The 23,145-nt window shown below is 41.7% G+C and overlaps 1 protein-coding gene across 1 annotated transcript in view; it reads right to left on the reverse strand.

Moving 5' to 3' along the window:
* Hecw1 (HECT, C2 and WW domain containing E3 ubiquitin protein ligase 1) overlaps positions 1–23,145 on the reverse strand; it is a 401,408-nt gene that overhangs the window by 213,344 nt on the left and 164,919 nt on the right. Inside the window, 1 exon segment of the mRNA XM_087196392.1 lies at positions 3,465–3,789. Coding sequence (XP_087052518.1) covers positions 3,465–3,789 — 325 coding nt within the window.

Here is a 23,145-nt window from a genome sequence, read left to right on the forward strand (position 1 = left end):
TAATGATTAGAGATTTCAATTGTACCCATCAAATTATGTATCCTAACCCAATTAGACAATAATGTTCCATTAGTGTAAGCCAAGGGTATTGTTGAGTCTTTCATTAACCCTAATACTACAGGACTGATAAACAATTAGATTTTATTTGACAAAGTCAAATAGGCACTACTGAATGAGTAAATGTAGAACTACTTGCTGGAAGTGCTGATTTCTAAGAAATCTGCCTCTATGTACTTGTGTTTGACCACATGATAAGCTTCTGCACATTTACTGACATTCTGACATTTAAAAAGTCTTTCTCCAGGCCCCCATTGGTTTGGTCAGGAGCCTTTGTCTATAAAGCTCAATGAAAAGAATTGAATATTCATCTATGGGTCAAGGCTGGGCTGAATGAAGTGTGGCAATCAGGGTAATTTGCCACCATGCATGCAGGGAATAAAGCTTCTTGAAAAGATAAATCAAAACGTGACATACAGTATTGAATGCCAGGCAGTAAGGGTGCAGCATCTCATCACTTCCTGTCACTGACCCTGAGAAACGAATTATGTTTGTCCCCCTCAATTTGGAGATAAGCAGCCTGAAGCTTAGAAGACAACACCTGGCTGAAATCATACACCTGGCCCAAAGCAGAACATGACTCTAAACCGAGTCCACCTGTCCCTGTAACCACAGAATTTTCCCCATTCTGTGCCACCACGAGAGAATCATTTATTCCTCTCATCTAGCTCATCCTGAGGCACTCTGTGAGGGTAACCAATGACATTCATGCTACTGTTATTGTCCTGTTGCTGGGTTTCTACTGTAATAGGACCACTGGGGACTTGGGGATGGTGCTACTGAGACACACATCAATCACCCTCTGTGTCCAGGTATCTTCACCCACCTATGGCAAAAGAAAGTCACATTTACATGTTTGCCTGGAGAGCTGTAGAGGTCAGATGATGCTGAAGGCATCGCATACTTGTTCTCATGTGCATGATGTTCCTGTGGCCCACTGATGTGGAATGACCTACACCTGCGGCCACACCACAGTGCCAACATGTCCATGGCGAGCATGGGTTCTGCTGCCAAAGGTGGCAGCTGAATAGCCGTGGGAGCCATTGAATTGGCATCTCCTCACTTGGAAATGACAGATTAGATGAAATCACTACCTCTGAATGTCTAGGTCTAGATCTATGGCTTGAGGTTTGGCAAGGTTCTGCCAATCTTCGAGAGAAGTTACTAAGGACTTGCAAATTATGAACTTGAAGATTCTCAGATAATTTTGGATTGGAAAACTGTAAAATATTACACGATTGAAAGTGTTGGCATTTTGCATTAAATAGCTTCACAGTTATATATGTGCATCTACTATGAGAATAACAACCTGTCAGGCTAAGACTCCAAGATGATGACTTGTGGTTACTTTTGGCTCAGCCCAAACATCATGTTAACACTAGATTTTAGTCATTTGAGGAGTTTCATGATAGTTGATGTGGCTGACGGCCCTCCCTTCTTCCAACACCCTCCTCTCTAGTTCTCAGTGGTGTGAGCTCCTAATGTCCTTCCACTTCACCACCTGTTCCATCTTCTTTTTGAGCATCTCCTCTGCTTCTCTGAGGGGAAACTTCTGGTGTTCTTTCTACGCCCAGTCCACAAGTAACTGTATTGATCCTTGCAGTGCCAGTCACCCCAGATCTACATCTCCAGCCAGGATCTATGACTGAGCTCAGACCCAGCCATAGCTGTGAGTCCTTCAGGCCCTTCACACCCTGTACGTGCCCACTAAATTCATCCCTTTCTCCCCCAACATGCTCTTTCCCATTGTCCCTAACTTGAAGAAAAGTGGCACCAACACTCATCATCTGCAGAAGGTTACCCCTGTGAAGAGTGGATTCAAAATTAGGTCTCTGTGTGTAAAGGCGAAAACCTCAGGTGCTAAACAAGTCATATCCTTGATTAAAGACAGGGTGGGTTGGAGGAGGATTGTTGTAAAACTGAAGGCTGCAGGCCATGCTAAAGGGGCAACAAGCCCTTAACTCCAGCTGATTGCAGCCCTGTGGTATTTCAGGCTGATTCTGACAAATTTGGGGGCATCTGTGGAGGACACTAAAAAGATGGACTTTAACATGAAGTCTCTACATTTTTAAATGTTGATAATTAAACTTAAAACCATCTGGACTGAACAAAATATGCTTGGTAGCCTGTTATCTTATCTCTTGTCCTAGATTGAAGTATTTACTTTTATTCAAGGGCTAATTTTAAAAACATGACATTTCACTGTTTCAAAGTCCAATTTATCTAGTAAGAACTATTTGTGTAAAAATTTCAAAAGTTATGCTTCTTTATCTTCAGTTGTGTATGTTCTGTAAATATACTAACCAAGCTAATGGCAGAAATTTCAAGAGAGCCAAAAATGTTTTCCTGACAGTTGGATGAGATTCCTTTTAATCTATCAGAAAAGTGGCCCAGGTTGTAAGGCCACAACACAATGAATTCTTTCCTGTGATGTTCAGAGATGCTAACTCTGGTGTTATGTGCCGTGGTGTGTACATGGTACGCCATGAGACTGAAGGCACAATTCTTGGCCTCTCCTGGACCTAGTGTTGGATCTAATGACTCTTGTGGGCCTTTCCAAATAACACCTTGGATTGTGTAATACCATGTTAATTTCTGCTACACTTGATTGTACCATATAAAATAGAGGAAATGCATTTTTCATAGTTTCAAATTTGTAAGATTTATTTTCAAAACCAATCAGTGAGAACAGTGAAACTTTTACAAAGTAGTTGGCTCAGCATCTACTTTATTTACATAATTTGACTTATTTGGACAGATGAGAAAATTCACATAGAAGAATCTCTCCTAATGAACTTTCAATTTGGAAACTTTCATAATTTTGAATAAAGCTCGATCTCAGGTAGAGTAAGTCAGTTTTCTCCAGTCCCATGACTCTATGAACCCATCATGTCTTTTAAAAACAAAGCAATAAGAATGTTGAAGGACTGGATGAAATTATTATGTTGGAAACAGTGAAGTTACCAGCATACTGGTTGGGAATACAGTGTTACTTTGGTCTTAAACACATGAATTTAGAAAAAGACTTTTGATATTCTCTTATTCATACCTAGAAGAGCTTCTTTAGTTGCAAATGTAATGGCATTTGTGTTTAACCATGCCTCATTCTGCTATCTCATGATTATCTTCCATCCAGTAGAGATGGTAAGAGGCCTGATTGTTTGGATTGCAAAAACACAAAGCAAAGGACTGGTGGTATTCAGAGCGTTATAACTCAGGGTGTTGTGCATTTTAATTATAGTTGAGTTTAGAAATATGTTAAAATGTATGTAGAAATGAATTATGAGTAATATACTTGTTGAATGCCCAAACCTGTGCATGAGACCATTGTTTCTGCAGCATGCTCTCAGTTGCCCTGGTTAAGTCAGTGGCTCCATGAGCAAGGCTGGAAGGGACAAAGTACTCACCTATGAGGTACATGCCAATCCAGTCCCCTGCGTCCACCTCCTCCTTGATGTCCCAGTGGATCACCAGGTCCTGCGAGTGCCCTATAGAATAGTAGGAACTGCTGACCATGAGCGTGGAGCGGCTGTCCGAGGTGACCAGGTCAGTGTCACTGGTGGAGCGGGGTATGGTGACACCATCGTGGGGGCCGCCCCTGATGTCCATGTTGTGGAACTGGTCAGGGTTGTAGCTGTAGCGGAGTGGCTCCTTGCACCGGCGCCGGTTCTGGGAGTTTCGAGATGGAGACGCCATGGCAGCCAGGCCTAAAAACCTATTCTGGTACAGATTCTGTGGGGGCAAACAGACAGTGAACAGGGTCAGGTGTGCTGGCAACTCTGTCCCTGTCTTCAAGGGAAGTTTAAAATGTGTTGAGGGAAATAAACTAGGAGGGAGCCTCCCTCCTGGGAGATGTGAAACACAACATCCAGCATGCTCCTGGAGAAAAAGACCACAATTCAACAACAGTAAGAAGGACACAGACATACCAAAACACCCATGTTTGCATGCTCCGTTGTAGTCTCAGCCTCTTCCGCTCACTTCAGCCTACTCGATTCTGGAAAGACTGGGATGTGTGCAGAATGGCCCTGAAGATGTGACGGGCCCAACCAAAGTGCTGTCTCCTGAGCTCTTCAACATCAATTCAATCAGATCCCATTTTACCCTTTCTGGGGTAAATGATTATCATCACTGAGTATTCCAGGGGTGTTGCAATATTCCATTTCCTACACACAGCCGGAATTAGAGGTGGGCCCTGCCAGGTGATGCAGCCATTCCCTCTCCAGTTAGGAACCCTTCTCTTTACAGCTCTGGGCTGCCTGACATTTCTATTAAGGATTCAGACATCCTAGTAATCTTCTTCAAACAGCAGAGTTTTCAATAAAACCCAACCTCAGAGGACTGCCTCCCACACAGCCCATGTTATTATAGGAAAGACTGCAATCGATGAACAAAATGCACGTTTTAAAAAATTATTTACAACACTGAGTACTCAAGATGAGCTAAGCTAATGCAGCTCAATAACTTGTTTTGGGTACAGGTAACTTTAGAAACATGGAAGAAAGAACGTCACATAGAACTTCTACAAGGAAATTCATTTTTTGAAACAAGCAAAGATGATTCTGGCTTCATCGAAGAATATTAAAATTGGAATTTAAATGTACATTGTTTGGATTTCTGGCTATGAAAATACATGCTGTTCTATAAATAATAACATCTTTTGTTCTCTCTCTCTGTCCCTGTTTCTCTCGAAATCAATACTGGTGACTGAACCCAGGGCCTCACACATGCTAGGAAAATGCTGTACCACTGAGCTACATGTCCAGAACTTTTTAAAAATTAGTTTGAAATAGGGTCTTGCTAAGTTGCCCAGGCCAGCCTTAAATTTGTCATCATCTTGGCTCAGCTTCCCGAGCAACTGGTACTCAGTACACTTTTGTTTTCAAGAAAAGAAAAATGGAGTCCTAATAAAAGTGTTAAATGATGCCGTTTAGAGTTGAGGAACTATACTGTAACTTATTACACACACCAATCAAATGGAAGTTATTAACTTTTTGTTTACCTGCCATGAAGAGCAGGCCCCAGCAGCCATTTCCACTTTAAATTATATAAGTCTCTTTAGCAGTGATTTAGGCCTGCACTTTTTCCTAGACTGGAACACTTGTAAAAAGTCCATTAAGGTGATAAAGTACAGGCTGGCTTCTGAATCTTGGTCTTTAATGGCCAGATGGAGGCTTTTTTCATTCATTGTTTTGTTTCTTGTTAGGAATTCCTCTGGCCCTACTGGTGATAACCATAGAGTTACTATGGGCAGAAAAGCCAGACTTGGAAAGCATCTCATCACACTATCAGGCCTGCATGTCGTACTAAAAAATATTTGTCACTACACCAAGTTCTTCTGCCAGGAAGACAAGCCATGTACCTGAGCCCAGTGGAGCTTGTGCCAAATACCCATCCATCTCCCAGCACCATGGCTCTTCTGGGCAGTTCAGGGATGGTCTCAAGATTGACACTCCTCTGGGGCTCTGTCCTCAGACACCCTTGCAAAATTTCCAATATGGAAAGACTGTTGCTAAGACACAAAATTTCTCCAGTTGATATATACTTCAAATGGATTAATAACATCCTATAATGCTATGGGGATGGAAAACTTGGAATTAAATGGAACAATCAAGTATATACCAAACCACAATCAAAGCTGGTGCAGCAACTTCCAGCTCCAAGCTCTATCTTCCCATTGGATAAGTGGATCTTTATAAAACTGGGTTTTTCATCTACAAATGGGTCGTTGTGAGAATTTAAAAAGCCAGTGCAAATCATGTTCTTAGTACAATAAGAGGTCAACAAAGATGTAAAATACCACTGGTCAGGCCAGGGATTTAGCCTAGTGGTGCCCTCACTTGCCTCACAAGCTCAAGACCCCAAGTTCAATCTCCGGCAAGAAAAAAAATTAAAAAATAAAAAAAAATACCACTGGTCTTGCTTTAGAGAAGAAGTCTGATTAAAACACAGGTTGGGGGCCGGGGATTTAGCTCAGTGGTTCCGCCGCCTGCCTTGCAAGCGCAAGGACCCGAGTTCGATCCCCGGTACCAAAAAAAAATAAAAAATAAAAAAATAAAACACAGGTTGTGGAGTCAGCTGGGCCAAGCCACTGATCAAATGTCCCTTCCCGACATCCCAGAGTCCTCACACATTGCTCGTTCTGCACAGACCCTACAAGCTGCCGTGGGTCATGGCCCTCTAGGTTTCTTTACAAAACTGAGATTACAGGCAAGTGGTTCATGCCAGCTCTCAAGAAGGGGGCCCCTTTATTTGTAAGGTCTGTGATTGAGTAGGATATTTTTGCATTAGTGTTGAAGAGGCTGACAGAATGGTTTTTATCCATATGGTTTCAACTGGGGCTTCAAAAAATTACTGAGTGTTTCTCTTTTGGTGAAGACATCCATTCTGCTATTGCATCTTACCAGAATTCCCTGGAAACTGAGTAATTCTCTTGCAACTGTCAAATTACACCAGTGGTCACTGTCCACTGACCACATGGTAAGAACAAAGGCACAGAAGGAAACATTAATAAAAGAGGTCTTTTGTTAATAACTACTGGGATGGAATATTATTTTTATTAAATTCTTTTATTGGTACATTGTAGGTACACAACACAATTACATTTCTCATTGGGAATTGTACCTTTACATAATGCATCTTGGTTCTTGTTTTTTCCCCATTCCTAGCCCTCCTTTCACCCCTCCACCCTTCCCTATTTACAAAGACTTTATTTCCATTTTTTCCATTTCTCATTATTTTTCCTTTCCCTTCTTTCCTTTCCCCTGCCCCTCCCACTACTCCTACCCTTTTGGACCTTTTCTTCCTATTTTGCATTATCGATTATTCATTCTAATCATTGGTACATTTTAGGTACACAATATAATGACATTCATCATTGGAAATTTGCACCTTTATGTAATCTCTCTTGGTTCTTATTTTTCACCCTTGCCCAGCCCTCCCTTCAACCCTTCCAGTCCTCCCTATTTACAAAGATTTTACTCCTATTTTTCCATTTTCTCATATTAATCCCATTCCCTTCTATCCTTTTCCCTAGCCCTCCCACTTCCTTCCCCTTTGCCCCTTTTCTTCCTATTTCACATTACCTATTATACATTTAGTCCTTATTTACACTTTCAGTTTCTCACACCAGAGAAACTATTCAGTATTTATTCATGTGTGTCCTATTTATTTCACTTAAGAGTATTGCCTCAATGTGCATCCACTTAGCTATAAATGTCTCTAATTTCTCATTTCTTATGGCTGACTAGTACTTCATTTTATAAAAAAACCCACATTTTCTTTATCCAGTCTCCAGTTCATGGGCATTTGGGCTGTTTCCAAGTTTTAGCTATCACAAACTGTGCTGCTATGAACATGGGCACACATATATCACTGTGGTATGATTCTTTTAATTCTTTGGAGAAGATCCCCAGCAGTGGAATAGCAACATAAAATGGGACTTCCAGTCCTAGTTCTTTGAAGTATCTCCATACTGATTTCCACAGTGCTTGCACCAGTCTACACTCCCACCAGCAGTGGAGCAGGGTTCCTCTATCCCCACAGCCCCGCCAGCATTTGTTATTGGTTGATTTCATGATAGCAGCCATTCTTTCTGGAGTGAAATGGAATCTCAGCGTTGTTTTCATTTGCGTCTCTCGAATGACCAGTGATGTTGAACATTTTTTCATGTATTTATTTGTTTTTTCTACTTCTTTGTCTGAGAAATGTCTGTTCATTTCAGATGGCCATTTTCGGATTGGGTCTTTAAATTTGGGAGGTCTGATCTTTTTAAGTTCTTTATAGATTTGAGATAGTACACCTTTGTCTGGAGAAGAGCAGGTGAAGATATTTTCCCACATTGTGGGTTGTCTCTTCACACTGCTGGTGGTTTCTCTTGCTGTGCAGGAGCTTTTTAATAAGAAGAGGTCCCACTTGTTGACTGTTTGTGCTAATTCATGGGCAACTGAGGTTTTGTTCATAAAATCTTTTCCTACACCGATGTCTTCAAAGGTTCTACCTAACCTCTGTTCCAAGTGGTTCAGAGTTTCTATTTTAATATTTATATCTTTAATCCATTTTGATTTTAGTTTAGTGCATGGTGAGAGATATAGGTCTAGTTTTAATCTTTGGCAAGTTGAAGCCCAATTTTTCCAGCACCATTTATTAAAGAGGCTATCTTTCCTCCAGTGAGGGTGTTTGGCTCCTTTATCGAAGATGAGATAGTTGAGTGTGTCTGGCATTGTTTCTGCATCTTATAATCTGTCCCACTGGTCCTCAGGTCTGTTTCTTTGCAAGTACCATACTGTTTTTATCACAGTAGCTTTGTAGTATAGTTTCACGTTGGGGATTGTGATACCCCCTGCCATGTCTCTGTTACCTAGAATTGCTTTTGCTATTCTGCGTCTCTTCTTCTTCCAAATGAATTTTTGGATTGTTTTCTCAAGGTCCATGAAGTATGCTGCTGGGATCTCAATTGGAATTGGATTAAATCTATATAGCAGTTTTGGAAGGATGGCCATTTTCACTATATTAATCCTTCCTACTCAGGAGCAGGGGATGTCTGTCCATTTTCTGATATCACCTTCAATCTCTCTTTTCAGAGTGCTATAGTTTTTAGAGAAAAGGTCTTTGATTTCTTTCGTTAGGTTGATTCCTAGGTATTTCAGTTTTTTGGATGCTATTGTGAAAGGAATTATTTGCCCTATTTCTCTCTCAGTGAGTCTGTCATTTGTGTAGAGGAAAGCTATTGATTTTTGTGTGTTGACCTTGTAACCAGCTACTTGACTGAATTTGGTTATTAAGTCTAGAAGACTTTTGGTGGAGTTCTTGGGGTCTTCTATATAGAGCATCATGTCATCTGCAAATAATGACAATTTGACTGCTTCATTTCCTATCTTTATTCCTTTCATTTCTTTCTCATCTAATTGCTGTGGCTAATGTTTCCAGAACTATATTGAACAAGAGTGGTGATAGTGGACATCCTTGTCTTGTTCCTGATTTTAGTGTGAAGGATTTCAGGTTTTGACCATTTAGTATGATATTGGCTGCAGGTTTTTCATAGATGGCTTCTATCAGTTTGAGGTAGAGACTATCTATTCCAATTTTTTGTAGGGTTTTTATCATAAATGCATGTTGGATTTTGTCAACTGCTTTTTCTGCATCTATGGAGATAATCATATGGTTTTTGTCCTTGGCTCTATTGATATAGTGTATTACATTGATTAATTTGTGTATATTGAACCATGGGATGGAATATTGATATTTGTGAGGAATAAGAGGGACAGCCTCAGATTTTCCTGAAGATCACCACTCTCCCACCTAGCCTGGCTTTACCTTCCTTGTCTGCTAAGAACATTGGTAGAATACGCAGTGCGACTTCTTAGAAACACACGGATGTGAGACCTGGGATTTAATAATCACTTATTCATACTTGCAAGCAGGATTTGTCCTTTGGCCCCAACCAGTTCTGCTATCACCTCTCCTGTGTCCTTCCCCACACACAGGACAGAGGGCTCTTCTGCTCCGTGGCCCCAGGACTACATTCCCCTGCTTTCTGTCTCACACCTCGCTGGCCTGTCTGTGTCGACTCCTCCACTGTGAAGCTTTACCATCGTCAGAGCCCCCCATGCCTGGCATAATTCCTAGTTTTTTTTTAAAAAAAAAAAAAACCTTAAAACTTCAATTAAGAAATTTTTATTCAGTTCAACACTGGTTGTACTAGGAAGGGTTTAAAGTGGATTATAAAAATAGATTAAATACAGAAAGACATTATAACTTAGGAGTAGGTGGTACAGAATGAGAAGAAAATAAAGATAGAGGCAAAGAGTTATGTAGGAAGGAGGCTAACATAAAACTATTTTCCATCATGTCCTCAACAGGTTCTTTTGTTAAAGACTCACAACAGTTGTTTCTTTTATTTTTAATTTACAGCTTTATTGATGTACAGTCAACAAATAAAATCTGATGATTTCAAGGTGATGTTTTGACATACCTAGCTTTTAAGAAATGATTACTCCAGTCCAGCTAGTTAACACGTCTTTCACCTAACCTAGTTACTCTTTTTCCGCTTTGCTTTGTTTTGTGGTGAGAACAGCTAAGCAAACTTCAGTTGTTGCTTCTTGGATGCAGCAGGTGGGCAGCGCTGTCAGTCCAACTGGCAATTTCTCTCTGACTGTGTTTCCTGGGCTTTCCCAAATGTTCACAGTACACAGCACAGACTCATCAGGCTGCAAGAGACAAGTGTATGGTTCTCCCTTCACAACGGAGCCTCCAGAGAAAGATGAAGATGAAGATCTGCCCTGATTTTCAATAGCCACTGTCTCTTCCTAGACCGTTATTCCAATGTTTCACAACCTCTCAATTCTTCCTAATCTCTAAGGCAAATTTCCCCTGACAACAGCCCTCCTTTCCCCTTCCTCTCTGGGGAGGGGAAGGCTGGATCTCCCCACTGTCTGTATAAAGAGGAATCAGCCGGCACTGGCAAGTTGGTCCTGGATTTTTCTCCACCCCACCAATAGTGGAAGTGTCTATTTCCAGCTCTCATTTTTGGTGACCGGCAATATGACCATGATAGGAGGATTCTAAAAATATCACAAACTGTCTCAATAATATGATGATTTTTCACTTACTGGCTGTATTCCAGGGTGCCTAGTTATGGGCTATGTTAAGGACAGTTTTTAATTGACTCTTGAGACAATGGATCTAGTGACAACCACTGAAATATATCCTGAAAAGAGCCCACTTTATAAGGAGTGAAATTCCATCTGCTGGATTTTTTTCTATTTATAGCAAAGGATCCACCAATGTTTTGTTTTTCAACTTGAAGAACCTCATAATTGTTAAACTGTTTTGAATTAAGTACTATGTTCTCTGTTTGATGTTGTTGTTTTAATTTTGGAACAGGCTTTGGGTATTTAATATAATTTACAGTACTTCTAGATACTTGTATGTAGTACAACACATTAGCAAAAACAAAGCCTCCTGTAAGGAGATAGGACCTTAAAAACAGAAAATCATCTCTTCTAGGGAGGAAGTATGTTTTAGGCATGGAGTTACCTTGTTAAGAATGCAGGAAAACAAAAGGCTCTACTCTGTCAGTTTCTGTCTGAAAAAGTCATTACCAGCTTTGCCGTTTTGGAACACAAGGCTGTGAGTGAGTACCATCTTGTACGTGAAAAGAAAAGAAATCAAGACCTGTTGAGAATAAGAAAATAATTCTTAAACATTGCCTCTACACTAAGAAATAAAATATCATAAGAGAAAAACAGGCCTGGGAGGAAACTTCATTAAAGTGTATAAGACGCGGTTACGGTTACAGAAACTGGCATAATTTAGATGGAAGAAGTGCATAACAGTTTTGAGTCCAAGAGCAAATTTTATTTTGATCAAGTAGATGCCTGCAGCTTTTTTTATTCTGTACTCAGCTCTGGTTGTGCCTCCAGGGGGTCTATGGGGCTGAAAAAAGCAATCAAAACTTACTTTTTTCTACAAGGATTTGGGAAAATTTACAACAAAAGAAATAGGAAGATATAAAACATAAGTGTAGAAGTCTTGATAAGAAAAAGGATAATAATAATAGGAGCATTTACTCTATGCAGGAATTTTGCATTCTATCTTATTAAAACCCTACCCAGTATCACTATTCTCAGTTTGGCAGAAAACTCAGCTCAGTGAGTAAGAATTCCCATGGTCGTAGACCTTACCACTGCAAATGCAGATCTGAGCCCATGTATGTGTGATTAAGTGTGTACTTTTATACTTAAGCACTGTCTCCAAATTATAACATGACAGAGTGGCTGCATTGGAGATTCAGATACTTCTTTGAGCTTCTCAGCAGCCAAGAAGATACAAGGAAACTGAGTTCTTATGATCAGAAAATTGGAATTTTTTTCTTCTTCCAGGTCCTTAATAAAATGCTTCATCTTAGACTTTCTGCAACAAACCCCACATGATATGGTAAATAGTATCTTCAGAGGCATTTTAAAACTTGCAAATACAGTGGCAGATTCCTTATACAAAGCTGACAAAATTGAGACATTTTTATGGAGAGACTCTGGTCTCAACTCAGCTTAGTCTCAACCTCCCTTCTTTGGCTTTGATGCAGATATAAGCAGATTTTCATGCAGATATAAAGGTATAATGGATAGTGTGAAATGGGAAGAAAAGGGGCAAAGGGGAAGGGGAAGTGGGAGGGGTGGGGGAAAGGAAAGAAGGGAATGGAATTAATATCAGAAAATGGAAAAATAGAAACAAAGTCTTTGTAAATAGGGAGGGGTGGAGGGGTTGAAGGGAGGGCAGGGGAAGGGGGAAAAATGAGAACCAAGAGAGATTATGTAAAGGTGCAAATTTCCAATGATGAATGTCATTATATTGTATACCTGAAATGTACCAATGATTAGAATGAATAATCGATAATGCAAAATAGGAAGAAAAGGTCCAAAGGGGTAGAGGTAGTGGGAGGGGCAGGGGAAAGGAAAGAAGGGAAAGGAAAAATAATGAGAAATGGAAAAAATGGAAACAAAGTCTTTCTAAATAGGGAAGGGTGGGGGTGAAGGGAGGACAGGTAATGGGGAAAAAATAAGAACCAAGATGCATCATGTAAAGGTACAAGTACCCAATGAGATATGTAAATGTATTGTATACCTAAAATGTACCAATAAAAGAATTTAAGAAAAAGAAAAAAAAAAACCTCACAAATACAGTGGCAGATTCCTTATACAAAGCTGACAAAATGGAGGTATTTTTATGGAGAGACTCTGGTCTCAACTCAGCTTAGTCTCAACCCCCCTTCTCTGGCTTTGATGTAGATTTAAGCAGACCCTGAGTGTCATGTTTGATTTAAAATTATCTCTCTCCCTTGTTCACTTATTTCTAATCAGTGTTCCTCTCATAGAAGCCAGCCATCAGTGGGGTTGGATGGTTGCCTAGCTACTTTAGGTCTGTGTTTCCAGCTAGAGGAGGACCTGGTAAGAATGTTGGTGATGCTTAATGACCGTTTGATTGAATGAATGAATGAATGAATGAATGAATATATATGTGCGGGATGTGGGGGATGGGTGCATCTGCCTCCCATTTCTCAGAGCCATGACATGATGCTCTCTCTGCTCCTGGGGCTCTGAAACCCCTAAGTACTTATCTTGGCTTAGCCACAAGGCTTGGTACCCAGAATCCCTGAGGTCTTTGTTCCTGAATTACAATGATCTAGATCGGATGCCCAGATGGCAGGACCAACAGAAGTCCCAGGAGACCTCCCAGAGACAGTACAAGGACAGCTCGGGCTGGATGGCACAGCCTCCCACAAGACTGGGGCAGGTTTACCTGAAGCCCCGAGAAGGGGAAACCTTCCACCCCAATCAATGGCCTGTCCTAGGCGGAAGTGCAAAGGAACACAAAAATCATGCTGCCTACACATTTCCTCTGAGTCACCACTGCTAAGTGAAATGGCTTTTCAGACTAAAAAGAAACAAGTCCACCCCCTTGAGAGTTATTTTATAGCTGTTTGGTAAAAAGAGAGTTTGGGAACAAGATAAAGCATTGCCTGGGTTATCCTTCCCCATCTCACTTCCTGAGATTTGAATTGTCAAAGTCTGTTGTGTTCTTGAAACAAAATACTTGAGGTTAGGTGCTTTATACAGAAAAGCTGACTCTAGCTCACAATTCTGGTAACTGGAAGGTCCAAAGACTGTGATGCTGACATCCTGATGAGGGCCCCCTGACCCCATCACACCAAGGCAGAGAAGTGGGAAGGAAAGTGGCCGGTGAAGAAAACAGCAGATGTGTGGAGCAGCCTTGCCTTTTAACAACCAGGCCAGCTGAGAACTGATTCATTCCTGTGAGACCCAGGCCATCCTGCAAGACCAGCAATGATCTAGTGATGAGGGTGGAGCCTCTGTGATCTCACTGTCTTTCATGAGGCTCCACCTCTTAAAGGTTCCCCCACCTCCACATCAGCGCAGCTTCCAGCCTGTAGCCTTTGGGGGCCAAAGCATGTTGCAAACCCTAGCAGGCATCCTGCATGTGCATCTGGACTTCTGCTTGGAAATACAAGCAGGTGTATGAGGGAGATGGGGGACAGAGGTGGGTATGGCAGGCCTGGCGTGGACTTGGACCCCATTTTAGATGTCATAGGAGGAATATGGGAGATGGCTGCCCTCCCACTATCTGCCAAACTCTTCAGCTCCCAGACACTGATTCCTGCAACTTGGGCCTCAATTGCGTTTGCAGCCTCCAAGCCATGTGTCGAAAAAGCTTTCTTTTGTGCTGGCCATTGTGTAGAAGACTATCAGAGGATTACATAAACTACATTGTGTGGGCTCCTTTTCTTTGAAAAAAGAAATAAAGCCCACACGTTGCTGGCTAAATGGGAACATTAGGCAGAGAAAGTTTTAATAAGCAAATCAAGCCAAGTCAGAAAAATATCCACAGAGAGACATATGATTCAGTGACAGGTTTAAGAGAGTTGACTGGCTCCTCCTTGTCTTCTCTGGAGCACAGTGGATATGCAGAGAGGAAACCTCTGCTTCTTGAGGCTCAGGCATGGTTCTCACTGACGCATGGGAGAAGGGAGCAGGGGCCTCCTGCGCCATGTGTGGGCACGCATGCAACTTTTGCTTCTAAGTCTGGAATTTCTTGTTGCACCTCTGGGTCACTTGAGAAATGTCTGGAAGTGTTCAACAGTGAAGCTGCTGAAATCTGGGTGGTTGTACAGCCAGAGCAATGGGCAGAGGGCTTGGTGTAGGAAAAGGGGGAAGGAAGGAGGCAGGAGGGACACCTTATGTTATTCAGAGGAAAATGCCTACCTTGCACCTCTTCTGATCAACACAGAAAGAAAGGGTCATCAGAAGTGATATTCGTGTGTGTGTGTCTCTGTGTGTGTGTGTGTGTGTGTGTGTGTGCGTGTGTAGGAGGCAGAATGAAAGGAAGTGTGCAGATAAGGAGAGGGAACTGTTTATGCTTTCTCAATATTAGACAGGACAATTCCCTCCTCGGGAGAGCACTAACCTGATAGAAACTGGAAAAGCTCCCCCCCGGCACCCCGACACAGCCGGATAAAGCACATGCTTTCATTTCATAGAACCTTCCTGGTGCCTGGAGCTCCAGGTCCCCTGCTGACCTTGCAGCACCGACTTGGTCATGGCAAGGGCATGGAGCTGGCTGTCGGCAGGCTACATCATCTTCCTGGCCACCTAGGTATGAGATGCCCCATGACTGCCTCAGTTTACCCTACCTCGATCCCCAGAGCTGTGTGCTGGCTCTATTCCCATCCTCCCAAACCAACCCATAAAACAAATCACACAGAATCTTCAAGTAAGCATTACAGCGAGCCTGTCACAGGCCCCTCTTAAGACAGCTACAGTGGTACATACTGTAATCCCAGCTATTTGGGAGGCTGAGGCAGGAAGACTGCAGGTTTGAGCCTGTTCTGGGAAACTCAGTGAGACTCTGTTTCAAAATAAAATAAAAAGGGCTAGGAATGTAGCTCAGTGGTAGAACGCTGATTCCCAGTACTGCAAAAAATAATAAGAAAGAAGCAAGGAAGGGAGTGAGAGGGAGGGAGGGAGGAAGGAAGGAAGAAGGGAAGGAAGGAAGGAAGGAAGGAAGGAAGGAAGGAAGGAAGGAAGGAAGGAAGGAAGGAAGGAAGCTGGAGCCCTGGGAAGGTCATTCACCTACCTTGACTGCACAATAAGTGAGTAGCAGTCATGACTTGACCTTGGGCCTCCTGGCAGTGACCCGTTAGCTGATTCACTGGTTCATCACTGCCCTGTTGTCCTGCCTAGGAGGGCTTATCAAGGTTATTGAGAATGTGAGAAAGTGCGTTTCCCTCCTCTACTCATGATCCTGTTCAGGGCTTCCTGCTAATAGGCAATGAATGGCTTTGAGAAACCCATATCAGTAGAACTTCAAATATGGTGCTACATTTGCATACATATGGAAATTCATACTTCAAATACATTATGCACTGTGGAGTTTCAAGGTGCTGTATAACTGCATCTTAAATTTTTATACCTTGTGGAAGGTTGGACACAGTGAGGTTAGGTAGGTTTTCAGTAAATCTTTGGTTTGGTTTTCTCCTTCCTTCCTTTACTCCATAGTATCTATGTGTTCTTTACCATGTTCTAGACATTGTGCTAAGTGTTGAGGATGGAGACAGAGATGACTTAAACAGTGCTGCTACCCCCAAAGTGTTTTGTGTAAGAGGCAGACATTTAAGCAGTCAAATATGAAACAATGTTGAGGATAATGACAGGAGTCGTAGACAAGGTCCCTGTGGGAGGCAAGGAGATTCTGGGAAGCTTTCCCAGCTGGGGGAACACTAAAGCTGTCCTTGGAGAGAAGGCGAAGGTCACTGATGACTAAAGGCAGAGGGAAATCCAATGTAAGCAGAAGGAGCTCCATGCATGAAGGTGCAGCCTTGCAGAAAGCATGATGTGCTCCCAGATTCTGCAGCACTCTGCTCAGCCACCTACCAGAGCATCAGGGTCAGGGGAAGTCTGGGAAGAGGATTTCCCATGCCAAATAAACAGGACCTATTCCATTGTGGGGTAGGGAGATTTTAAATCTGGGGAGTGCTATGTCTACTCTAGAAATCTCTCACTGGACAGCAAGGAGCATAGGGCTGCCATATGTGGGGGATGCCATTGTACAGCTCTCTCAAGGCTAAAGCCATATGTAGAGAGGGGCTTCATTGAGCAGGTATCCCTAAGTCTAAACTCACAGCGTTAACTACAATTTAGTTGTGAGGAGTCATGATGGTAGTAAAGGATGAAATAATAAAGCCTGACCCGGGCCCCTGAAAGGCTGTGTAAATGAAGGATGATCCAGAGGCACAATCAAGGAGCACTCAGACAGCACAACACACACTCTGTTTTTACTGGGCTCTCCCAGCTGTTCATTCATCCACAATATGTGAGTGATTCATGCACCATGCAGCACATTCTAAGCCAAACGCCACTGTGCCTAATTTTATTATAGGGGACTTTGCATCACTTAAGTGCAGAGCCCCAGAATACTTTACTCATCAAAGCTAATCAGGAGAAGTAAATTTCAGGATTTTTGCATCCTTAATTTTCTAGTTTCACTCACATCAGTGTAGACTGAATTGGACTCAATTTCTAGAACATATTGTACTTACAATCTCATCTTGCTACAGGATATGTTACAAAGTCTATCCTTCATGGTTATATAGCAAAGTAATATTGCCAACAGTGTAGGAGGATAAGTGAATCTATAAATTACACACATGTGAGAATATAGCACATGGTCTGTACCATGCTAGGTGATGAGATGAGCTGAATACCAATTATTGGGTGAGAAAGATACATACATAAGCAAGCCATTTCGATACAGTTAACAAGTTGACAGAGACTTACAGGATAGAGAGATATCTACTGACTTTGTCTGGTGGAGAAGGAAATGAGACTTTAGGAAAGAAAAAAGACTTTAGGGAGAAGTGGGCAGAAGGAACATACACCGTGCCGCAGAGTTATAGACTGCCTGACACATGCAGGGAACAGGAAGACCAGAGCACATGAGGCAGAGGGAGCTTGGCTAGGAGCAGCACACAGGGATGAGGCTGGAGCAGAAATGAGACCAAACCTGAAGGCCAAGTGTGCCGTGGTAGGTCAGTCAACTTTTGGTCACCATGACCACAAACCTTAAGAAAAACAACTTAAAGGTGGAAAGATTTATTTTGGCTCACGGTTCCCGTCCACGCCTGGATAGATGGCACATGTCTCTAATTCCTTGGGAGGCTGAAGCAGAAGTATTGGGAATTCAGGCCCAGCCTAGGCATTTTAGTGAGACCCTGTCTCAAAATTTTAAAACGTAAAAACAGTCTGGAGATGTAGCTCAGTGGTCAGCTGGCTCTACTGCTTCTAGGCCAAGGCAGAAACATTATGGTGGAAGGTGACAAGGAAAGCTGCTCATCTCATGGTAGCCAGAAAGCACAGAAAAAGGGAAAGAGAAAATGAAAAAGAACTCAAGGGTGTCCTTCTTCTGCTTTGCTGTTCCACTCAGGCTCTCATCCTATTGGGTGGTGCTGCTCTCATTCAAGGCTGGATTCCCCCCCTCGGTTAGCTGTGTATCTGCCAATCATCCCTGAAAACACCCTCACAGACACATCCAGGTTTATCCTTTACTGATTTCCCAGGTGTTTCTCAAGGCAATCAAGTTGACCATGAAGATTCACCATCATACCCAGTGAGAAGGGCTTCTTTTGAAGATAGGGAAAGATCTAGTGGAGGCCTCATCTTCACCATGCTTTCACAAATACAGTACCACTAAGCATCTTTCTTCGGGAGCAACTGGGCAGAAGTTTCTGCTGAAGCACCAGGGGAAGCTTGTGGGTATGTTGATGGATACTGTAGTGTGGAAGGTCATTTGTACCTGCTTTCTTAGATCTCCCATCAGAACAGGGGAAGGCGCCATCTTGGATCACAACTCCCTCAAGGATAACACAGCTTAGGATCACGAGCCACCAAACCTGTCATCTGTATACAGGGAGGCTGACCCAGAGCAACAGCATGGTCCTTTTGGGTCAAGGTGTCTCAGATGCAGAGCTATTTCTGATATGAATTCAGTGTTAGTACCTGAGACCAGTTTTGGAAAGTGACTCAGGGCAGTAATGAAGAGAAAAACATAAATAGCAGCTGGCTTTATAAAAGCATCTGGCTGTTCTCTCCTTCAGTATTTCATATGTATCTCTCTTCTTCTCTTGAGAAGTGACAAAGCAAGCTCTTATCCCAGATGGGGTCACAGGTGACATGTTCCCTGCCAGGTTCCTTCCCCGTCATCACTGTGCCCACTCTCATGGTATTTTGAGCCCGTGTTACTTGGTTTCAATTCTAGCTGCTACACTTGGCTGTTCCAACTGAACACCAGGGGTATAATAGGAACGCCAGCAGAGATAGTTTGAATTGAAAGGTTTCTGTTGGAAGAAGAAAGAAATAGAAAGAATTGGTGCTATTTTTAACAGGGCCTATCTTTAGTGATCTGGGATAAAATGGGAGAGTTGAAAGAATAAAATAAAAATCAATCCACTAGCATCTCCATCAAGCTCTTACCATCACCAGAAGCGAGAAATGACAAAATGAAGACAAAGAATTGTGCTTTGAGTGAGCCAAAGCTATACGGGCAAGTGTGTAAGAGTGTGAGGGATCCTTGTTGGACAGTGCAACAACCTCAAGATATGCTATGGTCAAAACAAGCAAATCAGGTGACTTAGATGGGTGCCCTCACCATTTTATTATCGGAAATGGTAAAAGGAAGGAACAATACTATTTTGAAAACAAAAAATGGAATTTGTTATTTAGCTTTGACAGTATTGGGGAAATTCACTGAGATTATGATGAATGTGGGTTGGCAGTGTCCAAATCACTCAGTGCAAGGTTTTGTTTGACTCTAAAATGCATTAATGGAAAGCAAACTCTCAGCTATTACTTTTTATGCGTGTCTTACAGAATACTGATGATGTTCTTTTCCTTCCTTCCTTTCATTTTTTTTTTTTTTCAGTACTGGGGATTGAACCCAGGGTCTTTATACTGAGCTTCATCCCTAGTCCTTTTAAAATGTATTATTTAGAGACAAGGTCTTGCTAAGTACCTAAACTGCCCAGGCTGAGCTCTAACTTGTGATCCTTCTGCCTTAATCTCCTAGAGTGCTGGGATTCCAGGCATGTACCACCACATCCGGGTTGATGAAGATCTTTAACATATTTAACAGGAAGTTCCTTCTGATATTTGTATATCTACTAATGAGGCAGGTTGCTACCTTTCACTTCAAGGGAAAAGCTACAGTCTCCTGTGGGATTCTGGGTAGTATTTTCAGTTTTGCAGAGAATACAAAAGCACAGTTTCACGTAGTGTGTCACTTTTGCTTGGATGCCTGTGACAGTCACCCATGCTTGTCTGTTACACCAGAAGATGCAGCTTCCAAGGGAAATATACAAGACCTGGTTCTTCTACCCCAATTCCCAGCCAAGGAAGTCCTTGATCAATAGTATGGTATAGGTTTATATCACATTCAGTGAGGACACAGCTTAACTGCTTCTCTCTTCTTGCCTCTGTGGCAGTCAACAGAAAGCAAACTAGATGACTATCATCTCACCAAGATATTTTCACCACAAGCTGATGCAAGCTGATGCCTAGGACCGCAGGCCTCAATGATATGGTAATGTATTCAGGGGCACTCACTCCATTTCAATTAGTTACAAGACAGGCTGCCCACATACAGAAAAATTTTCGATGATCTGGATATTTTAGATATTTTTTTCTGTATTTGAGCCTTGAGTTTATTATTCAGATAATATCTGTCATTTTCCATTTTACTTCCCATACAGAAAACAGCAGAGAATAAACTTTCCTGTCCTTCTAGAGAATAACTACTGTAAAGACTCACAAAATGCCACAGACACAACTCTTGGTAGTGACAGAGATTTTTCTCATCAAAAATGAGGCACCCAAGCTGCCATTCAAACTGCTCATTACGTTTTCTTGCAAAACTCCAAGAGACAGTAGTGTTGAAAGGGAAATGACAAAATGGAAGTAATTTGGGTTTTTGAAAGGCTGTTCAAATGAAACATTAATTCTGAGGATGCAAGAGCTACAGGTGAATGCTAATGAATCTTAAGTGCCCCCATATTCCAAGACACTGGCTTTGATCTTTGCAAAGGAAGAGTATCATCATAAGACGAAGCTCTCCAAATCAGCACACTCAGTTATGAGCCATGCTAGTGGCTGGCATCATACTACTGCTTTATTAATATTACCTGTAGATAGTCAGAACCATTTGTCAGGATGGCTTTACACTGCTAACAGTGTGTTTCCCACCCAGACTTCATGTATTTCATTCATTCTGACAACAAATGTGCATGCCAAACACTGGAAATTGAACTGGAATATAAACTATGGCATTTACTCCGGAGAGTCAGGACATGCTCCAATGAAAAATTAATAATAGTCTAAGACATTCTATGGAGTTGGTGTACCCAGTTGCCAAAGTCAGCTTATTAGAATAAAAGACAAATGCAAGCAGATAGCAGGGTGAGTATTCCTGACTGGGAGAAGAGAAGAGAAACCAGAATAGAAAAGTTCCAGGACTCATACTCCAAATCGTGGTGCTAATCATAATCCTGAAAGGCACAACCCCAGATGCCGTAATCTCCAAGGTTGAAACTCCCAAAGATCAAAATCTGTAATGTCTAAGTACCCCAAATCGTAATCCTGAACCATTAAAATCCTGACTTTGGAAATCCTGAAAACTAAAATCCCCAAAGCTATTAAAAAGAAAGGTTGGGGGCTATATAAAAAGGATTGAATTTTTGGTTATAGGAAGGATAACTACATAATGTTAGGCAGAACTAATGCATAGAAATCTGCATAGTAGTGCACCATTCTGGAAGTGCCAGTGAGGATGTTTCTGGAAGAGATAAGTGAGTGGGTCTCAGTGAATTGGGTGAGGAAGACCCACCCTTGCTGTGGGAGGTACCTGGCCATTGGCTGGAACACTAGAGAATAAGTAAAGGCAGATTGGTTTCTCTCTTAGAGCAGGGACAGGGTTTTTCTTCTGCTGCCTTGGACTTCAGAACTACAGGCTCACTGTCTTAGTTACTTCCCTAGTTGCTGGGACAAAATACCTCACAGCTGAAGTTTAGGAAGGAGAGGTTTATTTTGGTTCATGTTTCAGTCCATAGCCAGGGGGCTCCAAGGCGGCAGCATGGTGGAGGAATGCTGCTTACACTATGGCAGACAGGAAATTGAGAGGATCAAGGGAAGAGCCAAGAAGGAAGATATAACCTTCTGGGTCATGTCCTCTGTGACCTGCCTCTTTTGCCCAGGCCCCAATTTCTAATAGCAAGTCAGATATAATGCCCCCATAGTCCAATTAGCTCTCAAAGGTCTCTCCTACGATGGCATGAGGCAATAGGACACCATAACAGTTGCCAGCCTTTGGGCTCCAGGAGTTACACCAGCTGTATACCCTCAACCCCTGGGTCCTTGGGCCTCCACGGTGCTGAGGCCTCCAGACCTGAACTGAGCAATGCCACCAGCACCCTAGGGTCTCCAGCTTATTACATAGGACCAATAACTTGTGTCAAGACTTTGAGAGAGTTCTAATTTATTTCATACTTTTTTTGCAAATTTGACTCTGTGTGTTATCACTATGTTGACTTTCTGTGTAAACACTGTTCCTGTACATAAAAACATGTGGAAACATCCTCAGTAAATGAAGCTATGACCTTTTTGTACCTACGTTTGTGAAAGATAAAATTTCTTGCCGTCTTAGCTCTCTGGGTGACTATATATGTGGTGGTGATGCATGTTGATTTTGACCAATCTTGTCAAAAGAATTTAATCCTCTGTTACTGTATTTCACGTGATGTCAGTTATAAAACTGGTTGCCCACAGTTACCAACTGTAGTTGTATATATTTATATACATTTCACTTTTTTACCTATTTCTTTATGATTATAGTTCATCTACTAATTGTTATACTACTGCATATTGTTAGTTAACTTGCTGATTAATGCTTGCAAAATTACATATGTTATTGTTGCCTGTTATATTGTATAGAATACCCTGGAAATGTTCTATCATTTTTAAGATACTTGTTAAATAATTCCCCTTTAAAGTGTAAAGAGTTTTTAAAAGAATTTTCCTTTTTAGTTGGGGATTCAGTTCAGTGGTAGAGAATTTACTTAGTATACTCCAGGTCCTGGGTCCAATCTCCCATACCTGCCCTGAGAATTTTTAAAATTACTTTTTCAGAATTATATTTTTGTGTTTGAGTTCTTGAGATTTTAGACTTTAAAGATTTTGCTCTTTAGGGATTCTGATCTTTTGAGATTTCAACATTTGGGATTATAGCATTTAAGATTATATCTTTTAGAATTATGGCCCTAAATCCTATTCAATTTAGGTTTTTCAGAAAACTATTACCTTATTTTCTAATGACTCTACTCTATGTGCTTTTAAGTTGGGATGTGAAAACATACTCCAGAAGTACCTTCAGACTCAATCCAACTATCTCATATAAGGAAGGAAAAATTTCTCAGTCTTGGAATGTCATCGAAATCTGGGTAGAAATGTTCATTTCAACAGTGGGGGAAGA

Source organism: Heterocephalus glaber, unplaced genomic scaffold, assembly GCF_053883595.1.
Source record: "Heterocephalus glaber isolate CG9 unplaced genomic scaffold, H.glaber_assembly_v1.0 deba00001610, whole genome shotgun sequence".
NCBI lineage: Eukaryota > Metazoa > Chordata > Mammalia > Rodentia > Bathyergidae > Heterocephalus > Heterocephalus glaber.